Source organism: Pristiophorus japonicus, chromosome 3 (genome assembly GCF_044704955.1).
Source record: "Pristiophorus japonicus isolate sPriJap1 chromosome 3, sPriJap1.hap1, whole genome shotgun sequence".
Taxonomy (NCBI): Eukaryota; Metazoa; Chordata; class Chondrichthyes; family Pristiophoridae; genus Pristiophorus; species Pristiophorus japonicus.
This window is the reverse complement of record NC_091979.1, coordinates 80,478,358-80,498,142: the sequence shown is the minus strand read 5'-3', so window position 1 is coordinate 80,498,142 and position 19,785 is coordinate 80,478,358. Positions and strand designations below refer to the sequence as shown.

The 19,785-nt window shown below is 41.6% G+C and overlaps 1 protein-coding gene and 2 pseudogenes across 7 annotated transcripts in view; all 3 read right to left on the bottom strand.

The window, feature by feature from the left end:
- Positions 1–6,666: 6,666 nt before the first annotated feature.
- Positions 6,667–19,785, bottom strand: part of slc12a8 (solute carrier family 12 member 8) — a 250,883-nt gene continuing 237,764 nt past the window's right edge. For 3 of the 7 annotated variants that reach the window (XM_070875493.1, XM_070875494.1, XM_070875492.1), the window contains exons 14-15: positions 12,939–12,999; positions 6,667–8,557 (exon numbers count right to left, since the gene is read on the bottom strand). In XM_070875493.1, coding sequence (XP_070731594.1) covers positions 8,392–8,557; positions 12,939–12,999 — 227 coding nt within the window. In that variant the 3' untranslated portion in view covers positions 6,667–8,391. The remainder of the gene's footprint in view (positions 8,558–12,938; positions 13,000–19,785) is intronic. The other 4 variants (XM_070875496.1, XM_070875498.1, XR_011592652.1 and 1 more) reach the window with 4 other exon arrangements.
- On the bottom strand, positions 7,300–7,538 carry LOC139260528 (U2 spliceosomal RNA; annotated as a pseudogene).
- Positions 7,664–7,894, bottom strand: LOC139260566 (U2 spliceosomal RNA; annotated as a pseudogene).

Below are 19,785 nucleotides of genomic sequence, written 5' to 3'. Positions count from 1 at the left end.
CAACCTAGTGAGCCTTCTCTGAACAGCCTCGGATGCAAGTATATCCTTCCTTAAATACAGAGACCAAAACTGTACGCAGTACTCCAGGTGTGGCCTCACCAATATCCTGTACAGTTGTAGCAGGACTTCTCTGCTTTTATACTCTATCCCCCTTGCAATAAAGGCCAACGTTCCATTTGCTTTCCTGATTACTTGCTGTACCTGTATACTAACTTTTTATGTTTCATGCATAAGGACCCCCAGGTCCCTCTGTACTGCAGCACTTTGCAATTTTTCTCTATTTAAATTATAATTTGCTTTTCTATTTTTCTGCCAAAGTGGTTAACCTCACACTTTCTCACATTATACTCCATCTGCCAAATTGTTGCCCACCCACTTAGTCTGCCTATATCCCTTTGCAAATTTTTTGTGTCCTCTTCACAATTTGTTTTCCCTCCCACATGAATTGGGAAAGTGGTTGGAGGAGAAACTGAGATTGACAGTGTAAATTCGTATCAGCAGAAATAGTACTTAGGCCATTCATTAATCCAAGTACTTCAGCAATTGTGCCATTTCACTTCTCTGACATGGCTGGGCTCAATAACTCTCCTAACTCACTTCCACCAATATTGATAGCACTTGCTAAAGATAAATATTCAAAAACTCAACTGGAATAATTTAAAAAGTAACATTAACTTTAATTAGAATCCTTTGTAATATTTTGATTTTCATAGGGCATTGGTGGTGAGGCTCATTTTATAAATAAGCAATGCATAATTGCCTCTTGGCTTCGGTTATAGTATTTAAAAAGAAAGACTTGCATTTACATAGCACCTTCACAACCTCAGAACATCCCAAAGCACTTTACAGCCAATGAAGTAGTGTTTGAAGTGCAGTCACTGTTGTAATGTAGGAAATGCAGCAGCAAGCTCCCACAAACAGCAATGTGATAATGACCAAAATATTACGTTTTAGTGAGGTTGATTGAGGGATAAATATTGGCCAGGACACCGGGAATAACTCATGTGCTCTTCTTCGAAATAGTGTCATGAAATCTTTTACATCCACCTTAGAGAGCAGACAGGGCCTTAGTTTAACGTCTCATCTGTCGGTCTAGATTTTTGTGCTCAAGTCTCTGCAGCGGGACTTGAACCCACAACCTTCTGAATCAGAAACCAACAGCCACTAAACACTACTATTTCCCCAAACATAGTTACTTCCATGCACAGATCAAGTGGTTATTTCCATATTACCATCAATCCTAATTTCTAAATTAAGATTTGTTTTATGCATTAATGAACAGTTTTATAATCAGTAATTGATTTAAGCAAAGTCAATTAATCACTAAGAGGTTGATACACATCACTGTTGAGGAGTTCAAGCTACTATATATACACCTAGTGTTCCATGGAGAATATATGACACCTGGAAGAGATTATGAGGTAGTAATCCGATCAAGGGGTTCCGATGATGTCATAAACCATGAGAGCAAAGCTTGATAGTTTATAACTGTCATCCAATCTACAAGATGGGATTTCAGCTTTGAAACCACTCCATCTATCTATCATTTCCATTATAACCTGTCCATTGAAATTCATGGGGTGGTTTATTCACATCTGGATCTGTCTGTTTGCTGTAACTGTAGATCAGTGCAGATAATGACAGCTAGTGCACATGCACTAAAGGATAACAATTCTGATGTGTACGTTTATTGAGAGATAATTGCAATGAATGGAAGTAGCTTGGTTGGTAGAGAGAAAAAAACATTAGATTTTACAGTCCCCTGTTCAATCACAGATTGAAATAAGTACTACAGGAGCAGTATGGGGAAGAATCTGGCAATGGTGAGATAATGATTATTCACTGCATTCTTAGCCTGAGCAAAGATGGTAATTCTCTTCAAGATTATGTTATTGCTGTATCAAACATTTGTATTTAGTCTACTGTAGAAGCTGCATTCACATAGTATATTTAATATAGTCTATTTAAAGGATTGCTCCAATGTAGAATTCACAAATCATGTTAAACTTCATCACGAATTGCCAGTCACAAGGATATAAAGTTAAAAGATTACTGAACTATGTTTGCCCAGATTTCTCTCATCGCCATTAGTCCTCTGATCTCTTGCCCAACTGGCCACGTTTCATGTTTCACCCTGCACAGTGAGTGTCAGCAAACATTCGATTTGGAGATCACAATGAGTCTAATCCTTCCTTGCCCAACATCCACATGTGCATTTTTCAGCAGAGATCACTGGATAGCAGTCAGGAGATAAAACCCTGACTGAATTCTTCCCTTCTGACCCAAGGAATATTGAGGTAACGAAAAGAATCCAACTGCTACCTGGCTAAAATCAGCCAACTCACGATACATATAAAATAGAAAAATTGTTTCTCATTAACATAGTTCCCTTAGATCAGATTCAAAGCTCCACATCTTGTGTTGAATTGCAATCTTCCAATCTCTATACCTCCCCTATTCTCTCCACCCCTCCAGCGCTGATGATTAAAGACTCCTATCTCCAACAAGAATTACTGTTGTCAAAGTTTTAACGGTGGTAGTAATGACAGAGTTGCTGATGATCTGTGCGATACCTATACAGCCACAATTTAATATAGAAGTTGTCACAGAAAAATCACTCTTTTGTTTCTTTAGAAATGGTGCTAGGCTAATCAACAACGGAAACTTGCAATTATATAGCACCTTTAATGTAGAAAGATGTCCCAGTGCTACCACCGTTAAAACTTTGACAACAGTAATTCTTGTTGGAGATAGGAGTCTTTAATCATCAGCGCTGGAGGGGTGGAGAGAATAGGGGAGGTATAGAGATTGGAAGATTACAATTCAACACAAGATGTGGAGCTTTGAATCTGATCTAAGGGAACTATGTTAATGAGAAACAATTTTTCTATTTTATACATAGGTGCTGTCAGAAATGGACACTAAGCCAGAGTGACCAAAAGCTTGGTCAAAATTGTGTTTTAAGAAGGGTCTTAAAGGAGGCGAGGAGGAGATGTTTAGGGAATGAATTGCAAAGTGGAAGCCTTAATCACTGAAGGCACCCCCATCAATGGTGTGCAGAGAGAGGGAAATGCACAATAGGTGAGAGTCAGAAGAATGGAGAATTATAGAATAGAATCATAGACATTTACAGCATGGAAGGAGGCCATTTCGGCCCATCGTGTCAGCACTGGCCAACAAAGAGCTATCTAGCCTAATCCTACTTTCCAGCTCTTGGTCCGTAGGCCTGTAGGTTACGGCACTTCAAGTGCACATCCAAGTACTTTTTAAATGTGGTGAGGCTTTCTGCCTCCATCACCTTTTCAGGCAGTAAGTCCCAGACCCCCTCACCACCCTCTAAATCTCCTACCAATTACTTTAAATCTATGCCCCTTGGATCTTGACCCCCTCTGCTAATGGAAACACAAGAGATTAATGTGCAAAGTTAAAGCACATGGGTTTGGGGGTAGTGTGCTGACGTGAATTGAGAACTGGTTGGCAGACAGGAAGCAAAGAGTAGGAGTAAATGGGTACTTTTCAGAATGGCAGGCAGTGACTAGTGGGGTACCGCAAGGTTCTGTTCTGGGGCCCCAGCTGTTTACATTGTACATTAATGATTTAGACGAGGGGATTAAATGTAGTATCTCCAAATTTGCGGATGACACTAAGTTGGGTGGCAGTGTGAGCTGCGAGGAGGATGCTATGAGGCTGCAGAGTGACTTGGATAGATTAGGTGGGTGGGCAAATGCATGGCAAATGAAGTGTAATGTGGACAAATGTGAGGTTATCCACTTTGGTGGTAAAAACAGAGAGACAGACTATTATCTGAATAGTGACAGATTAGGAAAAGGAGAAGTGCAATGAGACCTGGGTGTCATGGTACATCAGTCATTGAAGGTTGGCATGCAGGTACAGCAGGCGGTTAAGAAAGCAAATGGCATGTTGGCCTTCATTGCGAGGGGATTTGAGTACAGGGGCAGGGAGGTGTTACTACAGTTGTACAGGGCCTTGGTGATGCCACACCTGGAGTATTGTGTACAGTTTTGGTCTCCTAACTTGAGGAAGGACATTTTTGCTATTGAAGGAGTGCAGCGAAGGTTCACCAGACTGATTCCTGGGATGGCGGGACTGACATATCAAGAAAGACTGGATCAACTGGGCTTGTATTCACTGGAGTTCAGAAGAATGATAGGGGATCTCATAGAAACGTTTAAAATTCTGACGGGTTTGGACAGGTTAGATGCAGGAAGAATGTTCCCAATGTTGGGGAAGTCCAGAACCAGGGGTCACAGTCTAAGGATAAGGGGTAAGCCATTTAGGACCGAGATGAGGAGAAACTTCTTCATCCAGAGAGTGGTGAACCTGTGGAATTCTCTACCACAGAAAGTTGTTGAGGCCAATTCACTAAATATATTCAAAAAGGAGTTAGATGTAGTCCTTACTACTAGGGAGATCAAGGGGTATGGCGAGAAAACAGGAATGGGGTACTGAAGTTGCATGTTCAGCCATGAACTCATTGAATGGTGGTGCGGGCTCGAAGGGCCGAATGGCCTGCTCCTGCACCTATTTTCTATGTTTCTATGTTATAGGTTCGTCCTATCCACTCTATCTAGGCCCCTAATAATTTTATACACATACGACTGTGACAAGTAGCTGGTGTTAGTCCCAATCGGACAGAGAGCTGGTGGCGCGAACAGTTCTTCTCTGCACAGCTCTTCATGTCTGCCCTGAAAAGCTCTTTAGATATCTCTTTTATTCTCTTATGGGGTGGGCCTGGCGTAAAATAATGGTCAGGGCCATTTAACCTATCTTTCCTGTTTATAATTTCTGAAGGCCCATATCTCCTGTCCTTATCCTCCCAAGGTTGGAGTCAGACATGCCATTCTTAGCCTTCAGATGCTTATCAGTTAGTTATGTTCATGCTGTTCAAGTAGTTTTACCATGGAATGCCTCCTTCAATTCTAACACCAGTCTGAAGAAACTTTTTTTGTCTCGTTATTTCTTCCAATCCATGATTTCTTATAATGGTCACTGTCACAGATAATGTGATTTGTGACTGTGATTAGAGCCATTTCAGTATTGTGGCAGGGGTGGAAATCTAATTGGATTTATTAGAATATACAAACGTAATAAGCATTTTTTAATGTCCTACTTTGAAAAGGGGGCTAAAATCAAAGCAAGAAACTTCCATTGTTATGTTTATGAAATTATAATTCCTTCTCGTGCATTTTCCTTAACTATGATTGTTTCATATATTTCATCAGTTTGCATTGTGGAACATGCCACATGTGACCTTTATAGCATTCAACAGTATTTTTGAGGAGAGAAGAAAGTTCTTGCATTTTATTTTTGGCAACTACTATTCCAGCATAATGCAAGTTGCAGCTGTCTCCCACCTTTTAGTTGAGTGATTATTCTCAGGAATATGAGCGATTATTCTGTAGGAAATGTAGCCGATTGTTGCAAATCAGTCTCTCAAACTAGTCAGTGTTCTGTCTGCTTTCCTGTACAGGTATAGCACCACTGCTGTAAACCATTTAGCTACACTGATGGGTTGATCCTTGATTAACAGCCAAAATAAAGTTTTCAAGTACAATTCTGAATCAGAACGAGAAAATAGGATGGAGTGCCTTTGGTAAGGGAAAAGAGGAGTGCCAAAGATATGTTCCCTATTGAATTACAGTATTATACATGTCAGAATGCTAAATAGTTAGTGCCAATAGCCTGTGGAAATGATTGTTCTCCAGCTTGAAATGAACACAATCAACTGCATATGCACAGCTTTTAATAATATTACTCTGCTTTATTCATTTTCCAAAGAATTTTAGGTATTTGGTAATAGAGATATTGCACTTTAAGCTGATGCAAAATGTCATGCATCCATTCATTTAATGTGGACTTTCTCTGTGGTGCCAACATGATGGCCCAGAAATCCCGGTTTCTCCTTCCCGCAGGCATTTGATTGGATTCTAGAAAAAAGAAGCGCACCTACCTGAAGCTGCTGCGCCCACGCGAGATCCCGGTCCGGAGGCCTCTCCTGACTGCACGTTGCAGCGCGTGCACGTTGGGACATGCGCAGGCCTGGAGCTGCAGCCACATGGCTCTGGGCAGCCAATCAGGTATAGTATATTCTCATTCATAGTAATAGGAGTTTCGTAAGTCTGAAACTCCTATTACTATGAATGAGAAACACCTCCAAACACCCAAACACTACATAAAACATTAAAAAAAACATCTCACATAAATACACTATAGAAATTAAAGTTGATAGAAATGTTTTTGAAAAAAAAAGCCGAATTTCAGTTTAAAATAAAATTACCTGAGTGGGCAGGCTTTTTAACATGTATTTTTAAATTTTATTTTAACATGTTTTTGATATGTTTTTAAACTCTTACACTGGTAAAAGTAGGCTATGCACCTGCTTTTACCAGGCGCAAGAGTTTTAAGGACATTCGCAGGGCAAGAGATAGCCCGATCTCTGCCGTGGGAATGTCCTCGCTCTCAAGATGCGTGCGATCTGAAAAGCCAGAAACCTGACAGATCGGAAAAGCCGGCTTTCAGTGCATGCGCATTGCACACCGAAAACCGGCTTTTCCGATGCCTTCCCGGGTCCGTAGAAACTCCATACGGGCCCAGGGAGGCCGCGATTTCTGGCCCAATAAAGTGAAAAGAAGTTTCTGAACACCATTATCATCATAGTAATTTAATTGTAAATATTTTTACATGGTATAGATTTTATTAATGAATTCTTTTGCAAGCTGTTCAAAGCATCAGTCTAGAGACCCATGCTGTAAATGCCCTTCTGTTGCTTTCTTTCTGCAACATATCAATACTATTTTCGCCCCAAAATTTAACTAAGTAAAGAGAATTTTCTTAGGCATTATTGCTGAAGAAAAATAGATACATTTCCAACTTTAGCTGGACTCCAGTTCCAAATGTAAAGAACCTATTTGAATATTTTATTTTATTTTTTATGTCAGCAGATATTCTTCCATCTGAGTTGGGCAAGAAGAAAACCAGCCTAGGAGCAAAGTACAGGCAGAAAGACATTTTAACAATAAGAAGGGTTCCCTGCACCCAAATTGCCATGAATACATGTTGCTCGAGCCCTACCCCAAATAACATGATTTCAGACATTTCTGTAAAAAAAAATCTCAACACAGAAATACAAAGATCTGCTTTCTTTTAGCTCCTATTTTTTTTTTTTTTTTTTAATTTGTAGCCAATCGTTCCAATTCTTTGTCAAATCACAAACGCCAGAGGTCACCTTGCACACATCAAGGATCACTCTGCGCCAATGCTCTTAGCCAAAAGGCCTAGAGCCACTGCACCGTTCCTGGAAGTACTGCAATACCAGGTTCGTGCCATGGAGGTGGATGGGTCAGGCCCCCCACACACCTCCGTGGAGGTGGATGGGTCAAGCCACCCCACCCACCTCCTATTTCCAAAAAAGCAAGCATATACCTTCCTGATCCAGGGAGAACCACCTTGGGGTTATGGTGGTTACTCCCCTGTCAGGTCAGTTACGCATGATCTTAGCCAAAAGGCCGAGAAGCGATTATTTTTTTTTTTTTTGAAATTCGTAGCCAATCGTTCCAATTCTTTGTCAAATCACAAACGCCAGAGGTCACCTTGCACACGCCAAGGATCACTCTGCGCCAATGCTCTTAGCCAAAAGGCCTAGAGCCACTGCACCGTTCCTGGAAGTACTGCAATACCAGGTTCGTGCCATGGAGGTGGATGGGTCAGGTCCCCCACACACCTCCGTGGAGGTGAATGGGTCAAGCCACCCCACCCACCTCCTGTTTCCAAAAAAGCAAGCATATACCTTCCTGATCCAGGGAGAACCACCCGGAGGTCATGGTGGCTGGTCAGGTCAGTTACGCATGATCTTAGCCAAAAGCCGAGAAGCGATTATTATTGCATCAAATCTTAACCCAGAAAATCAGGAGTGGCCAGCAATCCTACCAAAATTCCCCAAATTAATGTAAATGCATCCACTTTAGCAGTACATCGGTTTCCACTCATAGCATAGTAGGCAGAGACCATAGAAAAATGTCACACTGTGTTTCTACTCAAGTCATTCCAAATATCTTGGCAAAAACCTTAATTCAATCACAATAGTATATATGTTTGTAAGAAAACCCCATAGTAAAATAGCACATATAAGCATCCATACATTCACAGTTGTTAAAGATTTACATATACAATAGCTGCTTTCCTGTGTAATTACTTTGCAGCTAATCTAATATTTGATTCTATTCTTACTCAAGTTGCTTACAAAAAGTACTTCCACATTTTTAATTTGTGCAAAATTTCAGAAAAGTTTTACAGCAGAATTTTAACAACCTTCAAGACCTGCTGCTCAAAGACAGAGTTAACAAAAGAACACAATCAACAGAAAGTCGATATTCAGCTCAAATGACGACTGAGAACTTCTCTACTAATAATTGAGGATTGATGGTAGCGGTCTCGGGAGGCAAAGTCAGCATTCTCTTCAGTTAGTTGGGTTGTTGCCATGCCAACTGTTGTAAATGAGGGTGTCACTATAATCTGTTTTTCATGTGGTGATCCTTTCCTGAAACCATGAAAGAAGTTATATTAAATATTTGATTATAAAATGTGAACACAATATTCTGGCCTATAAAACAAAACCTGATTGAATTGATATATATGCAGGAGGAGGAACAGCAATCTGGCCTGGAGTAACAAAAAAAAAAGCTGCATAGGAGTGGTTGATGAAATAGAGTTAACTCTTAGTTTCCAATTTTAATCTGCACTCCAGAGCATCCCACAGAGGGAGAGAAAAATCCGATGGATTGTTGCGCCCAAGCTGCTTTCATGCGCCTCTTAGCAGCCATTTTAAAGTGACATTGGCAGAGGCTCGAAAACAGGTAATCTGCCTGCCTGCTCATAGCCCATAGAAACAGGCGGTTAAGAAAGCAAATGGCATGTTGGCCTTCATAGCGAGGGGATTTGAGTACAAGGGCAGGGAGGTGTTGCTACAATTGTACAGGGCCTTGGTGAGGCCACACCTGGAGTATTGTGTACAGTTTTGGTCTCCTAACCTGAGGAAGGACATTCTTGCTATTGAGGGAGTGCAGCGAAGGTTCACCAGACTGATTCCCGGGATGGCGGGACTGACCTATCAAGAAAGACTGGATCAACTGGGCTTGTATTCACTGGAGTTCAGAAGAATGAGAGGGGACCTCATAGAAACTTTTAAAATTCTGACGGGGTTAGACAGGTTAGATGCAGGAAGAATGTTCCCAATGTTGGGGAAGCCCAGAACCAGGGGACACAGTCTAAGGATAAGGGGGAAGCCATTTAGGACCGAGATGAGGAGGAATTTCTTCACCCAGAGAGTGGTGAACCTGTGGAATTCTCTACCACAGAAAGTTGTTGAGGCCAATTCACTAAATATATTCAAAAAGGAGTTAGATGAAGTCCTTACTACTAGGGGAGTCAAGGGGTATGGTGAGAAAGCAGGAATGGGGTACTGAAGTTGCATGTTCAGCCATGAACTCATTGAATGGCGGTGCAGGCTAGAAGGGACGAATGGCCTACTCCTGCACCTATTTTCTATGTTTCTATGTTTCTAAGATAACTGGGGAGAAACTGGAAACAATAAATGAGGAAAATATTTTCAAATGATTTTTTAGCAAAGAGACAAATCTATTAACAGAGGTCAACAGCCCTCAGTGATTAATATAGGTGGATGAATAACTTTCACGTTTGTCCAATGACCTTTTTATGTTTTATACACACATGGCGATGATTACTGTACTGTACATATTCTGACAGCCACACAGCAATTTTTTCAAACTTTTCCCTTGTAAGGGAGGGAGAATGGACAGGATAGGATTTCATGATTCTGCCTACAATTTTTTTTACCAGGAGATCTCATATGGTGTTGAGACAAAATATAGACCGTTTTATAAGAATAAAAGGTACTGATTTCCAGTGACTAAATAAGTCAAATTTCATATTTATTAAAAAGTTTTCTGGGAGTTTTGCTGGTGCTTTGGAGATTGAATTCCACAACTCTCTCCATTATTTTGTGAAAATTGTAAATGCCTTTCACTATGTATTTAGCTTTCAGCCCTTACTAGTTTTAAAATTGAGAGTGCGCAACAAGACAGTGTGCAACATATAATAGTTGGAGTTAGATACCTGGGGGCCAAAACATCTGAAGTGGCTACACCCTAGCATAAGTTCCAGGATGTGTCCATCAGGAACCTCTGCTGTTGACCATGGCAGACTTTCCAGTTCCTTCATTTAATCCCCAAGGGCGGGTACCTACTTCTTCAGAGACACATTTGGGGTGCCTGCTCACCAAAGCAGGCCTCAAACTGCAGTACTGATTGCTGGTTTTGGGTGCATATACCAGGTGTCCTTCCACTACAGGATTGAAGGGGGCTGTGCTCTCTCATCCCCCAAAATGTGTCTCTTTTTTGGGGGGTTCAGCTAATGGTCCATGCCTGGACCACCCCCCAGCCCCCACCCAACAACCGACCCCTCCCCCTCCCCCAGGTGAGGTGCAACATTTGCCATTCGCAGCATGATACACTTGGTTTCACTGGCTGAAAATAATCTGCCTGGCTATCGAAAGGCTGAGGACACCAGAACTCAGTATATTGGGATATCCTAGCCCTGGCCCTGCCCCCTCCTGCACCAATGGTCTTGTTTAAGACTCGGGAGGCTCCACTCCCAGCAGTGGCCAGAGGATACTTCTGGAAAAGATTGAGACCCAGCATACCTATGTCCTGGTTTAACTTCCAGCCCTTCCACTGCATTCAGGCCAGAGTTACAGCAGGAGTGCATGTGGATTTTAGGCTCCCTGGTATGTGGAGGAGTAGCTGTACTCTAGATAGTACTGCACTTTCGTAGCACTCGGGGAGAGTCGTGGGCTTTGGTAGAAATGGGACTGTATTCTAGCATTTGGGTGGCACTACTGATGCTGCGCAACATGATGATGGATATTTTGGTCTGGCATTACTGTGAAGAGGGTATCTGGCACCTCTCAGAACTGGTGGCCTGGGTATGGGGTTTGACTTGCTGGTGGATTCAATGTCAGGAAGTATGCACCATATACATAGTTTAATAATACTTATCAGCATTGTGGATGGTCATAGGATCTGGGAACAGGCCTGGGGTCTGGTAGTATGGGATGGGATTTCAGAATTTAGCAGACCAGGGATTCTGAGCGCAGGGCTTGACAGGGTAGATGCAGGGAGGATGTTTCCCCTGGCTGGGGAGTCTAGAACCAAGGGCTACAATCTCAGAATAAGGGGTCGACCATTTAGATGAGGAGAGATTTCTTGAGTCAGTGGGTGCAATCTTTGGAATTCTCTATTCAGATGGCTGTGGAGGCTCAGTCATTGAGTATATTTCAGACAGAGATCAATAGAGAGATTTTTGGATATTAAGGGAATCAAGGGATATGGAGATAATGCTAGAAAGTGGAGTTGAGGTAGAAGATCAGCCATAATCTTATTGAATGGCAGAGCAGGTTCCAGAGGCCAAATGGCCTACTCCTCCTATTTGTTATATTCCTATGATAGGGGATCCTGGGGAGAGGGCAGAGAAAAAATGTCTAAGGAAGGAGGAGTGGGGGGAGAGGGGGGGGAAGGGGGGAAAACAGGAAATCCTAGTACCTGGCAGTATTTTGGATGTAGGGTTTAATAGTTTTACGAAGGGGTTCCCAGAAGAAAGAATCCAAAATGCCCTCGGCTCCTTTCTAACCATTGTTTCCGTCACCTTTCCACCCATCAGCAACCCCCTTGTGTCCCCAACACTTTCAGCGTTGGCAGTATTTCTGTCTTTAGCTTAAAGCATTTAAAAGGTAAATCATCTGCATCTATGCTCCAAGTGCACACAAAGAATGGATATTGTGAAATTGTACACCTCCAACCTGATTTTTCATCTATTAAAATTAATAGGCAAAATGTTTACCTTGAACATTTTTGCATCATTTATAGGGATTTCCCATTATGTTTACATAGTGGTTTACAATGTTAAGTGTTGACATTTTAAAAAGTGTGTGACTCGAGACATGTGACAGAGCAAGTAAGGACAGGAAGTGTGCTCCATATATAAGACTTCTAACATAGGTCAATATTCTACCAAATATCATGGGCAGATAGTGCAATTGGTCAAATCAAAAAATTTAAATTCTCACCCTCAGGACTGTACTCTCGCTGATGGAATACAGTATTTTCTTTTAACTTTAGGTTTCAGCACGCTTGATGGATTATTAGAAAATTCCACCCACCGTCAAACTTATGTTTTCAATTATGTGCATCAGGGTGTGAGGGAGTATGTCAACAAACAACAGAAGCGTGCAAATACTCACCATTGTGCTATTCAAAGTATGTCAATTTTCTGATGAATGAATCTCGGCAAATCACACTGTGTTTGAATTCAGTTAAGCCACAGGGTGATGTGTCAAAAGGACGCAGCAAGATAATATATATGCAATGACAGCAGGGGCAACTCTGCATTAGAAAGTCCTACAGGAAATCTTCATATTGAAGCCAAAGTCTAATCACTTCAGTATGTATTTTAATGAAGCTGTGGTATAATTTATGTCTCAGCTGATCCCTGCTATAGCACTATCTGGCACATGGAAATGGCAGAATGAGAAGTGATTAACTGACATTGTGAAAATGCTCAGGAACACAATCTGCATATTTTCATTGTTGGATGATTTGAAGATTAAAAATCCAGAATAACTCCACTGGAGCCAACGATGATGATCTGTGGTGCCCAGTTGTTCATGTACACCTCTATTTTAATCTGCACATCAGCTTGAAAGACTAGAGAATTTAGCAGCAAAATGTGGTGCAGTGTTTTAAGTGTAAGATTCAACAAAATCGGAGCCAGGTTAGAGTGTGTTTTGAGTAGTTTCAGTTTCCATATTCCCTTAATTTTATGATTATTATGAAAATATTACAAACCTCCTTGACTCACTGTAGACTGTCTGAATCCAACGTAAAAAGTTAAAGTTATTAGCTAGCCCTGTTGGGAAAACATGCAAGTATTACAATTACAAAGGAGAATAGGTGAAAAAATTATTAAAAGCTGAAAGATTATAAAGGTTAACATTACTCTCAGAAGTACTAATAATGAATGTTGGTTCAGTTTTAAGAAATTCCTCTCTTTGCTATGTCACCACATTCATTTAATGTAATCGGTTTAACTAATGCATTAAAATAGCACAGGGAATTTCATATAAATTACCCCATTAACTTCATTATTATTGCTAAGAGTAATTTCAATCTTATAAGTCACTGTAACTTTATTACAGACAAATTAATTTAGAAAGATAATGGGAGGAATTTTAACATGGATGAACGCATGGGATTGGGTGCAGGTGGGGGGGGGTTAAATCAGGAAAAATTTCAAGCGCATCAGGAAGCCAGCTCCAACTTGCTGACTTCCGCATTTCACTGCAGCGTGTTAGGCTACATGCGCGCAATCCCCTCAGATGAGGCGGGTTGCTAATTGAGATTGCTCAATTAAACATGGGTTTTGTACAGGCTCGATGGGCCGAAACATAAGAAAAGTCAGAGATGAGAAAAAGTAATTTGGCCCACATTTGTTTCTTGGTAGATTATTCCATATGCTTATCTATTTTAATGTACTTTTCACTAATTCTAGCCCTATTTTCTTGGATTACCTTATCTAAACCATAAAAGATTTACTTCATACTGAGTCCTCCCCTTAACTATCTTCTTTCTAAGCTTTAAAACTCAAATTAATCTCTCCTTATTGTTCAGCCCCTTTACACATTTTTGCACCATTTCTAATGCAAGCAGTTTTTTGGGGGGGGAGATGAGGAATCAGGCTGGTGACCAAAACTGAACACAGACTGGGCTAGAAATTCAGTTTGGGGCACTAACCTTTGAAATCGTGAAAAATTAGCGCCAGCCGGTAATGATTCTCAGCTTCCAGTAAAGGGGACATAAGAACATAAGAACATAAGAATTAGGAGCAGGAGTAGACCATTCGGCCCCTCGAGCCTGCTCCGCCAGTCAATAAGATCATGACTGATCTTCAACCTCAATTTCACTTTTCCACCTGATCTCCATATACCTTGATTCCCCGAGAGTCCAAAAATCTATCTATCTCAGCTTTGAATATACACAAAGATTCAGCATCCACAACCCTTTGGGATAGAAAATTTCAAAGATTGACAACCCTCTGAGTTACAACCATCTCAGTTTTAAATGGCTGACCCCTTATCGTGAGACGATGACCCTAGTTATGGACTCCCCAGCCAGGGGAAACAATCTCTCAGAATCTACCCTCTGAATCCCCCTCACATCTCAGTATAGTTAGGCGGATAGATACTGTTCTCTGCAGCTGAGAAAGTGAATCCCGAAGGCTGTGCTTTCTGCGCGGTGCCAGGGTTAAGGACATCTCCTCTGGGCTGGAGAGGAACTTGGAGTGGGAGGGGAAAGATCCAGTTGTCATGGTCCACGTAGGTACCAATGACATAGGTAGAACAAAGAAAGAGGTTCTGCTGAGCGAGAATGAGCAGCTAGGGGCTAAATTAAAAAGCAGAACCACAAAGGTAATAATCTCTGGATTACTATCTGAGACACAAGCAAATTTGCATAGGGCATACAGGATCAAAGAGATAACGCGTGGCTCAAAGATTGGTGTGGGAGAAATGGGTTTTAATTCATGCGGACCTGGAACCAGTATTGGGATAGGAGGGAGCTGTTCCATCGGGACGGGCTTCACTTGAACTAGGCTGGGACCTGTGTCCTGGTGAATCGAATAACTAGGGTTGTAGATAGGACTTTAAACTAAATAGTGGGGGGGGGGGGGGGCGCGGGTAGGGATGCGGTGAGCGGAAATTTAAAAAGTCAAAGAGAAAGGAGTAGGCAAAGGTGCAAGGCAGCGATCGGGGTAATGATAACCGGAGTGTGACAGGAAGGGACAGAGCGTAAAAACATAAGAGTGCATCAGAAAGAGGGATCAGAGAAGGGAAAAATGGTAACAAGACAACATCAAAAGCTCTATATCTGAACACACAGCAGTCATAACAAAATAGATGAGTTGAAGGCACAAATATAAATAAATGGGTATGATCTGGTAGCCGTTACAGAGACATGGTTGCAAGGTGACCAAAGCTGCAAATTTAATATTATGGGGTATTTGCCATTTCGTAAGGATAGACAGAAAGGAAAAGGAGGTGGGGTAGCTCTGCTAATAAGGGACGAGATCAGTGCAGTCGTGAGAAATGATGTTGGCTCAGAAGATCATGATGTAGTATCAGTTTAGGTGGAGATAAGAAATAATAAGGAAGTCATTGGTGGGAGTGGTTTACAGGCCCCCTAACAGTAGCCACACTGTAGGACAGAGTATATATCAAGGAATAATGGAGACTTGTAAGAAAGGTACGGAAATAATCATAAGTGATTTTAATCTTCTTATTGATTGGACAAATCAAATTGGCAAAGGTAGCCTTGAGGAAGAAGTCATAGAGTGTATGTGGGATCGTTTCTTGGAACAATATGTTGTGAAACCTACCGGGGAGCAGACCATTTTAGATCTGGTAAAGTGTAACGAGTCTGGATTAATTAATGATCTTGTAGTGAAGGATCATCTTGGGAAGAGTGATCATTGCATGGTAGAATTTCAAATTCTTTTGAGGATGAGAAAGCTAGGTCTCAAACTAGTGTCCTGAACTGAAATAAAAGTAATTACAAAGGTATGAAGGCAGAGATGGTTAAAGTGGACTGGGAAAATATATTAAAAGGTAAGACTAGAAAAGCAATGGCAAACATTTAAGGAGATATTTCATAACTCTCAGCAAAGATATATTCCAGTGAGAAAGAAAGACTGTTAGAGAAGGATAAACCATCTCTGGCTAACTAAGGAAATAAAGGAAGGTATCCAATTGAAAACAAAGGCAAATAATGTTGCGAAAAATAGTGGAAGGCCAGAGGATTGGGACATTTTTAGAAACTAGCAAAGGACAACTAAAAAAATGATAAATAGAGAGAATATAGCTTATGAGAGTAAACTAGCAAGAAGTATAAAAACAAACAGTGAGCTTCTACAGGTATATAAAAAGGGAGAGAGTAGCTAAAGTAAATGTTGGTCCCTTAGAGGATGAGACTGGGGAATTAATCATGGGAACAGGGAAATGGCGGAGACTTTGAACAAATATTTTGTAACTGTCTTTGTAAGGGGAGGAAAACCGATACATAACTGAATTGTAGGGCTTATTAGTATTAGGAGGTTCTGAGGAATCATAAGTAGCCAACAATGCATTGGCCCTTAGCACAGACTGATAAAAGACGAAAACATACACTCAGTACTGAATAGCACATCCACCAAGGGCAGTGGAGAGTAAACAGTCTAGAACGATAGCAAACCCTGGGAAGCAAGGTCAATTCACACGTCAGGAGGAACTGAGGCAAAGTTGACACCACTCAATAACACATTCCAGAAGGGTGACATGTGATGGGAGATGGACAGGTGGGGGAGAATGAGCAGTAGGCCAATCGCATACCTCGAGAAATGTATAACTGTAATTGAAAACCTCTGATCGGAGAATTGTTCATCGGAACCCAACCCGAGCATGCTCGAATAAAACCCAGTTGAACCGAAGTTTTTGTCTGAGTGATTCCATGGTCGCTATACAATATGGGCGGGTGTCGATTCCTTATATCAGGGAGTCCACCTCGAGGAAGAGAAGTCTTCCTTTTACCCCAACAATTGGCGCAGCGAGCAGGGTGCAAACTCTCTGACCCCAGGATGTGGCAGCTAGCAATTGCAGTGAGTATATTTTTTGTACCACCTGCAGAGCTGTAGCATTGACGGGGAAGGAGGTAATCTGTATAAAGAACTAAGAGGGCTAATCTGTATAATTAAGTTATAGCAAACAATGGAAGGATGAAAACCGAGGTAGGAAATAGGTGTATATTCTGAAGCGTGACGGGTGACACGGTAATAACAGGGAGAAGCCTGTATTAATTGTGCGTGGCGCAAAAACAAGAAGGAATACAACCTAAAGGGGGGGTGGGACCCCAGAATGTTTAGGAAAAACTGGCCAGTGGGATAGAATGAAGACCACGGGGGGTCTCTGGGATATAGACCAAAAGGGCCGGGTATAAATGCTAGCAGGAAAAGAGGAAAATAAGTTGCGGAGGAATCAGATTAGGGAGTAATGTTAGTCCGGCCAGATGTTAGAGGAGCCCAAGGGCTTAGAAACAGTACACAAAATCTGATAGAGGGGTAAACGTACCCAGACGAGAAATGGCATGCAAGGATAAATTGCTGAAAAAACATACGATAAGCTGTATTGAAAGAAACGTTGGTGTGAATGTCTGTCTTTAAGTGAAAGTGTTCGTGTGGAAACTTTATTGACTGTGGAATATTTGTGGTGGGAGTTAATGAATTTTTCATTTGTCTGAAAGCCGGTCTTTTAAAAGAGAAATTGTTTGGATGTCTGGTTTAGCTCCTCCACTTTTTGGACATAAAAGGCACAAAGGACAGATTGCCTATCAAAAGATAAAACATGCAACTTGAAGCTACAATTGCTACAAGAAAAACAAATTGTAATTGGAGTACAAAAAATTGTGATTGCCTTATGTAGTTTAAATTAACAATTTCTCGGAGTCACAAGCCTTCTGTGTGAAATGTTTGTTAGATACAAAAACTAATTTGAAGAAAGGTGAAAATGGAAAAAGACGTAACTTACTGAATGAAATTTCAAAGATATTGGTTTAATTGGATTATTGAGGGTAATTAACCAATGAAAACCGGACTTCCATCGTGGCCACGGTGAAATTCCGGTTCCTTTTCAAAGTATGAATATGAAACCTTCAACATATTGGAAAAGAGATAAAAGACACTCTATGTTGATAATGATTTTAAATTCGGGTTGAAAACCTTTTTAAAATGGATGCCGTATTCTGATATCGGGAAAGGTTTTAAAAAAAAGAATTACGCAAAGTCACGTAATGACATCAGGCCTTCTTACAAACCTGCAAAGGAGTTAACCCTTTCCACTGACAGCTATTTTAATTAGTTCACCAAACAACTTTAGCATCACTGCATGGAATTTAAAAAAAAAATACTGGATACCATTAATTTGGGTTTCTTAATTGGAAGTGAATATTTTTCCAGAAGGAAAATAAAATTGCAACCATTATAAGGAATTTTTAAAAATGTGTAATCTTTAATATGGAAAGAGTGAAGTAACATATCTAGAATACATCATAACACAAGGGAAAAGACAAATGCCCAAGGCCAGAGAGGAGGCTATTAGATCGATACCAAAGCCAGGGACCATGAAAGGGGTCAGGCAGGTACAAAGGCTATTCAACTACTGCCAAAGTTTTATCCCCGAATATGCCGAGATGGCCCAACCTATACAGCACCCAGTCAAAGGGGGGAAACCCTCCCAAGATCCAGTGGACTGGGGCCCTGATCAGAACACGGCATTTGAAAACAAGCTCTCACAAGTGTTCCAGCCCTGGGATTACCCAACCAGAATAGGCCCTTCCACATCTATACGTACCACAGTAAAGTTTACATGGGAACAAGCATAGGCCAGTGGCACAGTAACGTCAGGCTACGTTATCCTACATACCCAGCATACCTTAGTAGAAGTGCTTAACACAGTAAGGCTAAAAATGGTATCCGACGTACGAAGGGCTAGGTGGGAAGCAATGCTCTTACCCCCCACCCCCCCAACGGGACAGTAACAATAAAAGACAACTGTAACAACCCTGCAGGGTGAATCATTATGCAGGGAAAGATGCATCAGTGTAGCCCAACAGGAGAAGACGAGGGAAGTAGTCAGGCTAGTGAAACTCAGTTTGAGGAGGCAGACATGGATCTATATGTAGCTGGGTCTCGGCGCTATATCAACAGGACACCATGGACGGGATGGGCTGTGGTAGATAGCAGCGGCAGGTTAGAAGGGAAGTACGGCTAGAAGGGGGCCTATCTGCTCAAATGGCTGAATTGGTGGCTCTCACCGAGGCTCTGAGGATGGCTAAGGGAAAAAGAGTAAACATCTATACAAACAGTCAGTATGCTTTTGGAGTAGTGCATGATTATATGATAGCCTGGAGTAGACGGGGATACATAAAACACGAGGATATTGTTAAGAAATTAGTGGAAGCCTCCCTCCTACCCCAAGAGTGTGCGATGGGCAGATGAAGAAGCCAAGCGGGTGGCGGAGACAGGTACACTGGCCGGGGAAGCCCAGGTCGGAGCATGTACCATCGGGCATGAGGAAGGAAACATGCTTAAGGTACAGGGAGAAGCCACTCCACAGAAAAAGGAGGGGTGGAAGCAGAAAGGAGCCCAATAAGGGACCGTCGGGGAATGGAGGAAAAATGGGAATTTATACCACGGGTATGTCCATACAGGTAGAATCAACATGATAAGCTCGATGTCCAGATGCTGGTGGTGGAAGAGAATGGGTAGAGATATAGAGAACCATGTAGAAGGTGCGTGATATGCACAAAATACAACCCGGGGGGGTAAGTAAAGGTCAGAATGGGACATCAGCCACCACTGAAAGGACCCTGGGAAAACTTACAGATAGATTTTACTGGACCGTTACCCAGCAACAAGGGGAAGACATACTGCCTAGTTATAATAGACCAGTTTACGACATGTTCATCAGAAACCGTGGCCAGGATCCGAGCAGAGGAAATAATACCCCAATGGGGAATGCCACGACAGCTGGACTCAAATCAGAGTACACACTTCACAGGGAAGGTGATGAAACAGACCTGCGCGTTACTAGGGATCAGGCAAAAATTCCAT